Raw genomic sequence first — 13,274 nt, forward strand, 5'->3', positions numbered from 1 at the left:
TCCATAATCAAAGCTTCAAGTTTTGGTGTTGTTGTGAAGTCTGGTGTCTTGATCAGGTATTGAGACCCTTTGAGGTTGATCATTTTCAACTTATACAAGGGCTGTTGAAGACAATAATAAGTTAGAGAGAAAACATAATAATGCTCAATTTTGTTTTTGTTTTTGTTTTTTTCACCTTAATCAAAGTTTAATAATTTATATTAAAATAAGCTAAAACACAAGGATAAGATAAGTTAATTCTTACTCTATTTCCCTTCCATAGTTGTTCAATGTGACTGTATGGTAAAAGAACCGGGACAAGATTGTCCGGTCGAAAGCTTGAAGGTAAATATCTTAAAGGATATCTTGTTCAATCTAAAAGCCGTATTTCATAATTAGAGAGATATTTGAGACCATCACAATTTGATAGGCAAAGAACTTTGAGCAATCTCAATTTTTTCATCTTTGAGAAGGTATCGTCATTCAAATTGAGCACCTTGCTCGATTCCCTAATAACCATGAGCAAAACAAATATGAGTTTCAAAATATACAGAAACATTTGATATCTAAAAACTATGTTGCATTGATATTGTTTTTTTAAGTACCCACATCCTACACTTATATCTAATGCATATCTGAATATGGTATTGAGATATGATTGAACATATTAGACAATAGTCTATCTAACACTTACATTTGACTTTGAATTGCCTAAGCCTAAAAAACTAGAACTAATATTTTGATTTACGTTTGGTGCACTGATGTGTAAGTCTATACATTACCAGTGAACCAAATGATGGCATGTTATATCCTAGTTCATTGATATATATTATCATTACATCAAATATAAACCAGTAATATTAGCAAAGACAGTAACATACATCTCTTTACAATTTCTTTTGAAAGAGTAATGTGTTTCTATAAAAAATTTATAAAACATTGAAATATTAAGTATTAAGTGTGTGTTTTATTGGGTGGAAAAGTGAAAAGAACATAAATTTTAAGTGTGCATATTGCATCTTAATGCATAAAAATCAATCATTCCAAATTGAAATAATCAGAATTATGTTTTTTTTTTCAAATGTTCTATTTTTTCTTTCCTTCCCACTTTCCACTATATAAAGCAAGTGAGAAGGGAAATATACATTCCATTCAATTTTTCATATTTCCTACCAAGCACACCTATAGAAAAATAATATTTTTTATTCCTTCAAATTTTCATCCTTCAAATTTTTTTCACTATACCAAGCAAAGCAAAAAGGTTTTTTTTCATTGTTTATAATTGAATTTTTTTAAAAAAATGACAATATTAATTGTACATATTAATAAATTTATATGTATGTTTTCCTACCTTTTATTGTTGATGACCATGCCTTCAATAACTTCGGTAGCCTAAAAGTAATCAAGAATAGGCAATAAGAAGGCAAAATAAATACTTTAAATTGTACAATAAAACTTTTGAAAATTTACATACATGTTCAATATTATCACAATCTTTTGGTCAAAATATAGTAAATAAAATATTTTGAACTAAGTAAGACATTTTCTAACAAGAGTAGTTCAATAAAATTAAACACTTATATTATGAATCCTTATTAATAATTATAATCAACAAATCCATACGTAAACCAATTAGACTAAGCTTGATGGAATTCTACCCAAGGTAGTCAGTACCACACTGGTCGGTACGACCGGAACCGGTGCAAAACCGACCATCATGATTCTACCTGCTGAACAACTAGGTATTCAGGCATAGTGCTGGAGAGGTGTCAAATGAGTCAACTTCTGCATTGTTGGCTGTCAAGTTATTTATATCTTGCATTGGTCATGTTCATTCTGATAGCTGTGTTGAGTATCTCCTACAGATTTTTGGGATTTATAGTAGATTAGATGAGTACTAGAAGAAGCTTTTAATATTAACTACGGGATATTTTGCAGATTGGATCAGTATTGCTAAGTTTGCTGAAAGTTTTGAATTGGTACCTTGAACCCTGGCAGAGAATGCTGGACTCAATCCAATGGATATTATTTCTAAGTTGTATGAAAAGCATGCATCTGGGAATGCTAAAGTGGGCATCGACTTGAGGGGAGACGACTTTGAGGATGTTGTTTGCAAGGATGTCTCAACCGTGAATGTTTGGGACCTTTATGTCACTAAGTAAGTCGCTATTTACAATTATTTCTGGCTCAGTTCTGTTCTCTTTTGCATCGAAAATTGACCTCTGATTCTTTTATAATTTACAATTGTTGACTTTTTTTTGTCAGGTTTTTTGCTCTCAAATATGTTGCAGATGCTGCCTGCACTGTGTTGCTTGTAGATCGGGTAATTTACTAGAGGCAGAAAGCTTGAAAATGAAAATTGCACTTAAAATAGTTTGCTGATGGGATTAGATTCTCATGCAAAGCTGTATTTGTTTCTTAGGATCGCATATGTATTTCATTTTCCAAACATTTTCTTCCACTAAGCTCAGTAATGCCGTTAATTCAATGTTTGCAGATTATCATGGCGAAACCAGCTGGAGGTCCAGCGAGGAGAGATCAACCGGCAGGAATGGATTAGGACTAAATCTTGCATGGTATGATTGATTTCCCATCTCTTGTATCTCACCACCCATATTCGGACTTTGTTTAGGCATCTATTTTATTATTATTATTTTTTCTTTTTAGATGCTAAAACGAGCTTGAAAGAATTTTGCATGTGATTTTAGAATGTTTACGGTGGGGAGTAGTGGTGATCTATGTTTTTAGCGTATTACGCTAACCTATATTAGGGCCTGGGGTAGGGAGTTAGAATATCGTCTCATTCATATCTTTCGCGATTTTGCATGGATGTTGGTTATATCATAGCCTATATTGCACGAACCCATTCATTTTCTCTAAGTACCTATATTTAACACTTATATTTGATACATATCTAGATATGTATATGAAGGGATTACATTAGTTTCGACTGAATAATTAAGTTTGTTTGAACAGACTTTATAAAAGGGATTACATCAGTTTCGGTCAGATAAATTGATTCGAATAGACTTCTATGCATTAGGGAGGATTTAGTGATAACTTCAATTATTATGTATTAAAAGGACAAATCTAATTCAGAATAAAACTTGAGATTTAGTTATTTCGTGCAATAAATTTGTCTTTAAGAACATTTATTTCAGAATTTTGATTGTAAGGTTATAACATTCTCGCTGTAAAATAGAGGTGAACATTTGATAATTTCATTCTAATCATAATTGTGCACCAATTATAAAGTCAGAGGAAAATTGCGCACCGGTCAAATGGAATTTCCTTCAATCTATCCCCTATTTAAGTTAAGAGGAAAAGATGGTCCAGATGAGATGATACTTGAAAAGTTTAATGTTGAGTTAAAATAAATTCATTATTCATGTCACGTTAATATCATTAATTATCGGTTTAATCAACATTTGGGATAAAAAATCAATAATTTGACTCAAAATAAAATGTTGAGGGTTAAATTGTTGAAAAGAAAAAAAATGAGGGTCAAATTGTTAAAATTTGTAAACTCTAAGAACCTGCCTAGTTTAAAAGGTTTTATTGACATTACAATTAGATTACATTTTGAAAACAACAAATTGAAAAAATTTCATTTAAAATAATATAATTTACATTACATTATATGTAAAAAAAAACAACTAATTATATATTAACATAATCTATATCAAATTTTAATTCTCAAAATTCATCCGAGCATATAATCTCCCTAAAATTTACATTTTTAGACTTTTTTTATTTTTAAAATTTAAACTAGTAAATATAAAATTACACTTTAATTTTCTTAAAATTGATAAAAATTTGATTCAATTATTTAAAATTTATGAAGATATATATTATTAAAATAATTAAATTTTATTTTTACTATCGTAAAAATTATTATTTAATTTTGACTCACCTAAAAATTTTCAAAATTCATCCGAGCATATAATTGCGTAAGTGTCTGCTTCCATTTCAACTTGATAACTTTTGCTGGTCCTTCACTTGCACGATCCTTTGAGCAGACTTTCATGTTTTTATCGGTCTAAGGGATAAACATAAAACACCAAGATTATTTTTGTTGCATTGAGATAATCTATATCAATGGTATATTAATTTATTTCAAATCGAGAAATTTTTCTTAATATAATAGAAAACACAATCGTTGAAAATCTTACTCATGATAAACAAGAATAAAAATGAATCTATTGAATTTAAAAAATATATTGGATATGAATATGTTTCTAACAAAGAAAAATTTTTCCAATTAATTAAAAGAATATACTTTATATTTATATTTGAATAAGTGTTAAAAACAAATGTCTAAACATAGATACTTTATAATAAATATAAAATAAAGAGTTGGAATAATATTATTTGTACTTCAAGCCATGAAATTTAAATGGTAGTTTATTAAAAGGAATTAAACCTACTTAAGTACTATTAAGGACTTAAATTTAATCTTTCAAATATATAAAAACAATTTTGATTGATTAAATTGAACACATAAATAGATCTCAAATAAAAATTGTTAAGAAATGGCTTAAAATTGGTAGTGGATTGTTGTTGTTGGTAGTGGGTTGTTGGTGGTAGTGGATTAGTGGATGGTTGTTGGTGTCCATTTTCAACCACAAATCTTTGCCAAAGTTTTGGACAATTATGTCCTTGAACTCTCTTATAAATAGAGAGGTTCATTAGCCATATTAATCATCCCAAACCAAGAGAGAGCAAAGCTTGTTCTTTGAAAGCTAGGATTTTAGCTTTCGGGTTTTCTATAGGGGTTGAGAGTTGTGAGGTTCTCGGGTTGTGTCTTGAGTGTAAAACACTTGTAATCTTCATCTTGTTATAGTGAAATTTCTTTTCGCCTCTGCCCGTGGACGTAGGCATTAAAGCCGAACCACGTAAATCCTTGTGTTCACTTTATTTTTCGTTCCGGTCAATTTACTTGTAGTCATATCGGAGTTCTCGAATCGACCCTTTCCGCAACAAATTGGTATCAGAGCGTAGTTGAAGGAGTGATAATATTTTCTGAATTGCCCTGTGACTGCAGCTTTGTCTGATCTTTCACATCAGGAAGAAAATATTATCATTCATTCAAAGGTTCCAAATTATGGCTACAAGTGTTTCATCGACTAAGTATGATGTCGAGAAATTTACCGGGAAAAATAGTTTCAGTTTATGGCGCATCAAGATGCGGGCAGTGCTGGTTCAACAAGGATTGCTAAAAGCATTGTCTGGTAAAGATAAATTACCAAGCACGCTTTCGGAAGAGCAAAAGGATGACATGCTAGAAAGAGCACATAGTGCTATTCTGCTATGTCTAGGAGATGAAGTGCTACGAGAAGTAGCGGATGAGAAAACCGCGTCCGGTTTGTGGCTCCGGTTAGAGAGCAAGTACATGACGAAGTCATTGACGAACCGGCTCTACCTCAAGCAAAGACTCTATGCCCTGAAGATGGAGGAAGGTACACCTGTTTCCCAGCACCTGGATAAATTCAATTCCATTATCATGGATTTGAATAATATCGATAACAAAATCGATGATGAGGACCAAGCAATAATTGTTTTGTGTTCTTTGCCTCCCTCGTATGAGAATTTTGTTGATACAATGATGTACGGTCGTGATGACCTGACTTTAGAGGAGGTGAAAAATGCCTTAAGTTCCAGTGAGTTGAGGAAGAAAATCACTGGTAAGGTGGTCGAAAACAATGAAGGCGAAGGCTTGGTTGCTCGAGGAAGATCCAAGGCAAAGGGTGGAAGTTCAAGTAAAAGCCATCCTAGATCGCAGTCCAAGAAGAGAATACAGTGCTACTACTGTAAGAAGTACGGGCACATGAAGGTAGATTGTCCGAAAAGGAAGGAGAAATCAGAATCACAGGAGCAACAAAATGATCGTGCGAATGTAGCTGATGCAGATTCTTCAAGTGATGCCGAGATCGTTCTTGCAGTATCCGACTCTTACGCTGGTGGGAGATGGATTCTTGATACGGGAGCTACATTTCATATAAGTACTTCGAAAGATGCATTCTCAACATACGAGAAGCATTCTGGTTCAGTACTAATGGGAAATGACCACGCATGTCAAGTCATGGGGATTGGCACAGTTCGTATAAAGATGTTTGACGGTATTGTTAGAACTCTAACTGATGTTCGGCACATTCCAGAAATGAAGAAAAATTTGATCTCTTTGAGTACGTTGGACAAGAAAGGCTTTCGGTACTCTGCTGAAGGTGGAGTTCTCAAGGTATTCTCGGGTGCTTTGACTGTGATACGTGGTAATTTGGAGCGAGGCCTTTACTTCCTCGATGGTTCCTCGGTTACAGGTGTTGCGGGAGTGTCATCATCAGATGATCTAGATTCTGACACCACGAAGTTATGGCATATGCGGCTCGGGCATATGAGCGAGAGAGGCTTATCGGTGCTAAGCAAACGAGGATTATTGTCTGGGCAGTGTACAGGAAAGTTGAATTTCTGTGAGCACTGCGTCTTCGGTAAGCAGACTCGGGTAAAGTTCAGCACTGGGATTCACAAGACAAAAGGCACAGTGGATTACTTCCATTCTGACCTTTGGGGGCCTTCTCCGACAATTTCTAAAGGTGGTTACAGATATCTGCTTACCTTTATCGATGATTACTCGAGAAAGGTTTGGGTGTATTTTCTGAAGAGCAAGTATGAGGTTCTCATCAACTTCAAGCAATTTAAAGCTTTGATCGAAAATCAAACAGGAAAGAAGATCAAGCGATTCCGGACGGATAATGGCTTGGAGTTTTGCTCAGGTGAATTCAATGAGTTCTGCAAAAATGAAGGAATAGTGAGACACCGCACTGTTCGTCGAACACCACAACAAAATGGAGTTGCAGAACGCATGAATAGAACTCTCTTGGAGCGAGCTCGTTGCATGCGATCAAATGCTGGGCTCGGTGAAGAATTTTGGGCTGAAGCTGTTAATACTGCTTGTTATTTGGTTAACAGATCTCCGTCAACAGCTATTGAGCTGAAGACTCCTGAGGAAGTATGGTCTGGTTCTCCTGCTGATTACTCTGGTTTAAGAGTGTTTGGCTGCCCTGCGTATGCTCATGTAAATGAGGGAAAACTCAAACCGAGGGCGAAGAAATGCATATTTCTTGGATACGGCCAAGGGGTGAAAGGATACAGGTTGTGGTGTCCTGATCCGGTTTCGTCCAAGTTCATCATCAGCAGAGATGTGACTTTTGATGAGTCATCCATGCTTCGATCCACCACAAATTCCCGGGAAAAGGAGGTGTCAGATAGAATGGGAGATCACGGTGTTGAGAAGCAGGTGGAGTGTCAGGTGGACGCTCCAATTCCTACGGAAGGTACTTCAGTCCAGGATGATCAAGTTGAGGTGCAAGATTCCGATGAAGATGAGTCACCTCAAGAAAAACCATATAGCATTGCCACTGGAAGAACGAAGAGACAAATCAAACCAAATCCGCGTTACGCTAATCTGGTGTCTTTCGCGCTCAGTGTGGCGGAGTCCATTGGTATAGAACCTTCCAGTTATAATGAGGCTGTCACGTGTGATGAGTCGGCACAGTGGGCAATTGCTATGAGTGAGGAGATAGAATCTCTTCACAAGAACCATACTTGGGAGTTGGTTAAGCCGCCAAGTAACCAGAAGATAGTTGGTTGCAAATGGGTCTTCAAGAAAAAGGAAGGCATCCTAGGGGTTGAAGCAACTAGATTCAAGGCACGATTGGTTGCTAAAGGCTTCACTCAGAAAGAGGGGATTGACTACAATGAAGTTTTCTCCCCAGTCGTAAAGCATTCTTCCATTCGTGTATTACTTGCCATGGTGGCCAAGTCTGATCTAGAACTTGAGCAGCTTGACGTAAAAACGGCGTTCTTGCATGGTGAGCTCGAGGAAACAATCTACATGCGTCAACCAGAGGGTTTTACAGTTCCTGGTAAAGAAGACCATGTCTGTCTATTAAAGAAGTCTTTATATGGATTGAAACAATCCCCAAGGCAGTGGTACAAGCGGTTTGATAGCTTCATGATTCAGCATGGTTACACAAGATGTGACTATGATGCTTGTGTCTATCATCGGAAGCTCTCAGATGGTTCGCACATTTATTTGTTGCTGTATGTTGATGACATGTTAATTGCTTCCAAAAACATGTCGGAAATCAACAAGTTAAAGTCGCAGTTGAGTGGTGAGTTCGAGATGAAGGATCTGGGTGCTGCCAAGAAAATTTTGGGCATGGATATTCACAGAGATCGCAAGGCAGGCAAGCTTCGTGTGTCGCAGAAGAACTACATTGAAAAGGTTCTTCAACGCTTCGGCATGGATAAAGCGAAAACTGTGAGTACTCCGTTGGCACCACATTTCAAACTCTCTGCAGAGTTGTCACCACAATCTGATGAAGAAAAGCAGCAAATGTCTCACATTCCATACTCGAGTGCAGTTGGAAGCGTGATGTATGCAATGGTTTGCACTCGTCCAGACATTTCACATGCAGTTAGTGTGGTCAGCAGATACATGAGTTGTCCTGGCAAGGAACACTGGCAGGCCGTGAAATGGATTCTCAGGTACTTGAGAGGTTCTGCAGATTTATGCTTGGTATATGATCAGAGTGACTGCACTAGCAGTGTCACGGGCTATGTGGACTCTGATTATGCTGGAGATCTGGACAAAAGAAGATCTCTGACGGGTTATGTTTTCACTTATTCTGGAGGAGCCATTAGTTGGAAAGCTGTGTTACAGTCTACCGTAGCCTTATCTACGACTGAGGCGGAATATATGGCGTTAGCAGAAGCAGTGAAAGAAGCATTGTGGATGAAAGGTCTAGTAAGCAGTTTGGGTTTACAACAGGATTTCACTGTTGTATTTTGCGATAGCCAGAGTGCCATACATCTGACTAAAAATCAGATGTTTCATGAACGGACCAAACACATTGATGTCAGATATCATTTTGTTCGGGAACATGTTACGCAAGGTGACATTGTTATCAGCAAGGTTGCTACCGAGAAGAATCCTGCAGATATGTTAACTAAGGTGATCCCTGCATATAAGTTCAAGCATTGCTTGGACTTGATAGGTATTCGGGATTGATTAGCGCCAGAGAGGCGTTTGGAAGAGGTGATCCAGTTCGAGGAATTCACTATGATGTTCAGCTTGGTAAATTTCAAGCCAAGGTGGAGATTTGTTAAGAAATGGCTTAAAATTGGTAGTGGATTGTTGTTGTTGGTAGTGGGTTGTTGGTGGTAGTGGATTAGTGGATGGTTGTTGGTGTCCATTTTCAACCACAAATCTTTGCCAAAGTTTTGGACAATTATGTCCTTGAACTCTCTTATAAATAGAGAGGTTCATTAGCCATATTAATCATCCCAAACCAAGAGAGAGCAAAGCTTGTTCTTTGAAAGCTAGGATTTTAGCTTTCGGGTTTTCTATAGGGGTTGAGAGTTGTGAGGTTCTCGGGTTGTGTCTTGAGTGTAAAACACTTGTAATCTTCATCTTGTTATAGTGAAATTTCTTTTCGCCTCTGCCCGTGGACGTAGGCATTAAAGCCGAACCACGTAAATCCTTGTGTTCACTTTATTTTTCGTTCCGGTCAATTTACTTGTAGTCATATCGGAGTTCTCGAATCGACCCTTTCCGCAACAAAAATGATGGTTTTTAACTCAAGTGAAATTATAATCTAAATCCTCATTTAAGGATTTTCACATTTTTATTACGTGCTTTGTTATGGAAGATATTCTTTCTTCTCCGCATTTTTGTCACAAATTGATTATGTTTACTTCAGCTTAGCAATAAAATATAGCTGTAAGTGAATATATATATATATATATAATGAAAATAAAAATTTAATTAAAAAAATGAAACTAATATAAATGTAGACATATCATGAATTACGAGTGAATTAAGTGACAAATTTTTAATGGTATAAAACCCTATGTTATCAATATTTGCAATATGCATAGAATATGCACTCATGTTGATCAATATGAGTATGAATAAAGATTTTAAAAGTTTTTGATATATAATAGAAGGATCATATCTCTTTAGTAAATAAATTTAGAATGATTACTTTAAATGAAATAAAAGCTACAAATGTAATGATTACTTTAAATGAAATAAAAGCTACATATGTGTAAAAAAAATAAAAATCAATAGGAGGTTGGTTAACTAGTTTACCACAGTTAATGCTTCTTCCCCCATTGGCGCACCATAAAATTGAAAAATTTCTGCATCCGTTTTGGTTGCGGCCCTTCTTCCTCCGCTTCATCGTAGAAAAAGCATTGAAAAAGCATGCTATATCTAGGAATATATTCTTCTCCCTTTCTTCCAATCCATCAAAGCTAATTCTTAGTGTGTCAAGAATTTTTTTGTTAGAATCTTGTTTAAGTCTTTCGATTGCACTTCTCCATTGAACTATATCTCTACCGCACAAAAATGAACCCAAAACTTCAAGAGCTAAGGGGAGACCATCAGCATAATGTACAACTTGTTTAGAAAGCTCAATGAAATCATATTTCGGCGTTGTATCACTATCAAAAGCTTTCAAATTGAAAAGCCTAAGTGAATCGTTGGGATTCAGTGTTGTAGGCTTATACACATCATCGATTCGATGAGATCTGAGCAAATGTTCATCTCTTGTTGTTACAATGATCCTACTCCCTAAATTGAACCAATCACGCCTTCCAACCAAGCATTTCAAGTGTTGTATGTTATCAACATCATCAAGAACAACAAGAACCTTTTTACCAGACAACCTGTGGCTAATTATGGCATTCCCTTCATGAACATTAAAAAAATTGAAGCATTCATCCGGAAAGATTTGAGAAAGAAGTTGTTTCTGTAAAGAAACAAGTCCATGTTTGTTTGAAACTTCTCGAATATCAGCAAGAAAGCATTTACCTTGAAAATGAGGTAACATTTGAGTGTAAGCAACCCTCGCAAGAGTTGTTTTACCAATGCCACCCATTCCGCAAGTTCCTATAATGCGGACATCGTCTTCCCCAATATTTATTTTCGAATACAACTCCTCCAAATGTAAACTAATTCCAACCAACTCATCATGAACAACTGGATATGTCTGACATAATTTTGCTGATATCTTCTTAACAACGTCTCTAATAAACTCTGATTCGTGCCTACAATGAAATTAAAATCCGATATGCACTTTTTCATTTTTAGTTTAGTGAATCATGAAGTATAATATGGTTGGAAGCAAACAAAAAGTATGAATAAGACAGTAAGATATATTATAGCATCAAAATACACAACTTGCTCGTTAGTTGAAATATGGGAATTCTCAATTAAACGCAAAATTATAAAAAATAACATGCAATCCAATAAAAAAACAATTTTTTAGTCATTAAAATTAGGAGATAGAGAAGATAAGAAAGAAATACCTATTATTTAAATGACATCCCTTGATGTTAGCCACTTCAGTCAAAGCATTTCGCCACTTTTGGATCTTGTCTTTATCTTCCTTGTATCTTTCTTCGTGTTTGGCAAAGGCTTCTTCAACTTTTTCTTTTTGTTTTCTTAAATCGGATGGATCCACATGGTAGAAAATTGGAAATACTTTATGAGCCTTGTCATTTTTTTGTTTAACAATCTCCGCAAGCTCCTCCAAGCACCAACCTGAAAAGGCATAGGTCTCGGAAAAAACGATTACCGAGCACCATGATTGCTGACTTGCGTTGAAGAGTTCCGGTGCGATCTCTTCACCAGTTTCCAACTTTGGATTATCTCTAAAAGTGACGATCCCAGTTCTATTTAGAGCATCGTAGAGATGATCCGTAAAGTTCTCGCGAGTATCTTCACCTCTAAAACTCAAGAACACATCGTAGTTCTTTCTAGAAATGGATGAGGAGGTCGAAAGTAACACGACATGAGGATGTATGAGAAGAAAAATATGTGGATGTAGTGGTCAAAATCAGTCGCTCAATACCTCAGAAACAATAAGTTTATGAGCATAAGGAAGGAGAAAAACAGATGAAATTTCGAGGGAAGAACAAAGGGAGTAGGTGAATCTATCAGTGTAATAATACCTATGAAAAGGAGTAGGTGTGGAAATTCGGGGTCATACATGCTCTTTCCGGGAAGACTCGAAGAAGGTGAGACTTCACAAAATGCAGCCTACAATTTTTTTGAAAATTAAATTCATTAATTCATTGAGAACCATGTAATTCAGCAGTAAGAAAATAATAAATACTCGTTGTAGATGATGAAGGGTAGACTCTATCAACACAATAAAAGTTTTAGTCTTAACATCAATAGAACTTTATGACACATTAACAATTAAATTTGTCACAACTCAAGTGCGAAATATTTGGAGTAATTGCAAACACTTAATATGATAAGGAAATCAACCTCGGATGGTCCAAAGCGACGAGCAAAAATTGATAAAAGAATCGAACATTCACCAAACTAGAGAGGACGACAACAAAATCATCCCTAAAATCATTTATAAAACTAAGATTATATGTATAAATATACTTATTAAATAATAGAAAAAAATATATAAAACTTAACAGCACTAAAATAGATCCTACAAGTATTATCAAGTAACGTGTTGGACAGTTTGTGTTTTACTTTTTATTTATTTATTTATATTATCATATCTACTTTATAATCAGTAGCTTATGTTACATATGTGATTTTACGCATTTAATATTTGATTAAATTTTCTTAAATATTATACTTTTAATTGAAGTAATTAGTATAAAATAATATTTTTTATTTTAATTATTGAATATATGTAAAATGTATCAATTTACCAATTCAAACAAATATTATAATAGAAAATTTTAAATAATAATTAAATAATTTTAAACATATTCAACATATAATATAGTTTTCTTTTATGTAGCTAATGCAAAGTAATATTATTCAAAATAATAATAACTACTTAACATAATTGTTAACAAGGCCTATTTACAAAAACTAGATTTTGTAGGTATGAGAGCTTGGGTTCAATCCTAAGCAACTCCATTTCCCTCATTCAAATATATAAAAGAATACTGAACCCAATAAACTCTAATAACAATTAAGCGATAATTATAATTATAATGATAATTTTAAATTTAGTAGTATAAAATAATAAATATCTTTTTCAAACTCGTTGTTATATATATATATTTATATTACAAATTAAGTATTAAAATTGTGTTTTACGTGCCAAAGCATTTCACCACCATTGGATCTTATCTGTTATCTTCCTTGTACGTTTCGTCGTGCTTGGTGAAGGCTTCTTCAACTTTTTCTTTGTTTTTCTTAAGTCGGATGGATCCACATGGGGGGGCCATAGATAAGCCTTAGATGTTCT

At 34.9% G+C, this 13,274-nt stretch overlaps 2 protein-coding genes across 2 annotated transcripts in view; one reads left to right on the forward strand and one right to left on the reverse strand.

Annotated features, from left to right (window-relative positions):
• Positions 1-2,700, forward strand: part of LOC121223268 (T-complex protein 1 subunit theta-like) — a 39,694-nt gene extending 36,994 nt beyond the window's left edge. Inside the window, exon 10 of the mRNA XM_041104413.1 lies at positions 2,477-2,700. Within this exon, the coding sequence (XP_040960347.1) occupies positions 2,477-2,539 (63 nt within the window). The 3' untranslated portion in view covers positions 2,540-2,700. The remainder of the gene's footprint in view (positions 1-2,476) is intronic.
• Positions 2,701-9,989: 7,289 nt separating this feature from the next.
• On the reverse strand, positions 9,990-12,107 carry LOC121223269 (TMV resistance protein N-like). The gene is made up of 2 exons (XM_041104414.1): positions 11,353-12,107; positions 9,990-11,091 (listed from the first exon to the last, which is right to left on the reverse strand). Exon 2 carries the CDS (start codon positions 10,920-10,922, stop codon positions 9,990-9,992), a length of 933 nt encoding a protein of 310 aa, XP_040960348.1. The 5' UTR covers positions 10,923-11,091; positions 11,353-12,107.
• Between the last annotated feature and the right edge of the window lie 1,167 nt (positions 12,108-13,274).

This window comes from Gossypium hirsutum, chromosome D11 (genome assembly GCF_007990345.1).
Source record: "Gossypium hirsutum isolate 1008001.06 chromosome D11, Gossypium_hirsutum_v2.1, whole genome shotgun sequence".
Taxonomy (NCBI): domain Eukaryota; kingdom Viridiplantae; phylum Streptophyta; class Magnoliopsida; order Malvales; family Malvaceae; genus Gossypium; species Gossypium hirsutum.

Bases quoted from the DNA above. Each gene is read 5' to 3' on its own strand.
- LOC121223269 (XM_041104414.1), bottom strand. From the start codon at position 10,922: ATGGGTGGCATTGGTAAAACAACTCTTGCGAGGGTTGCTTACACTCAA.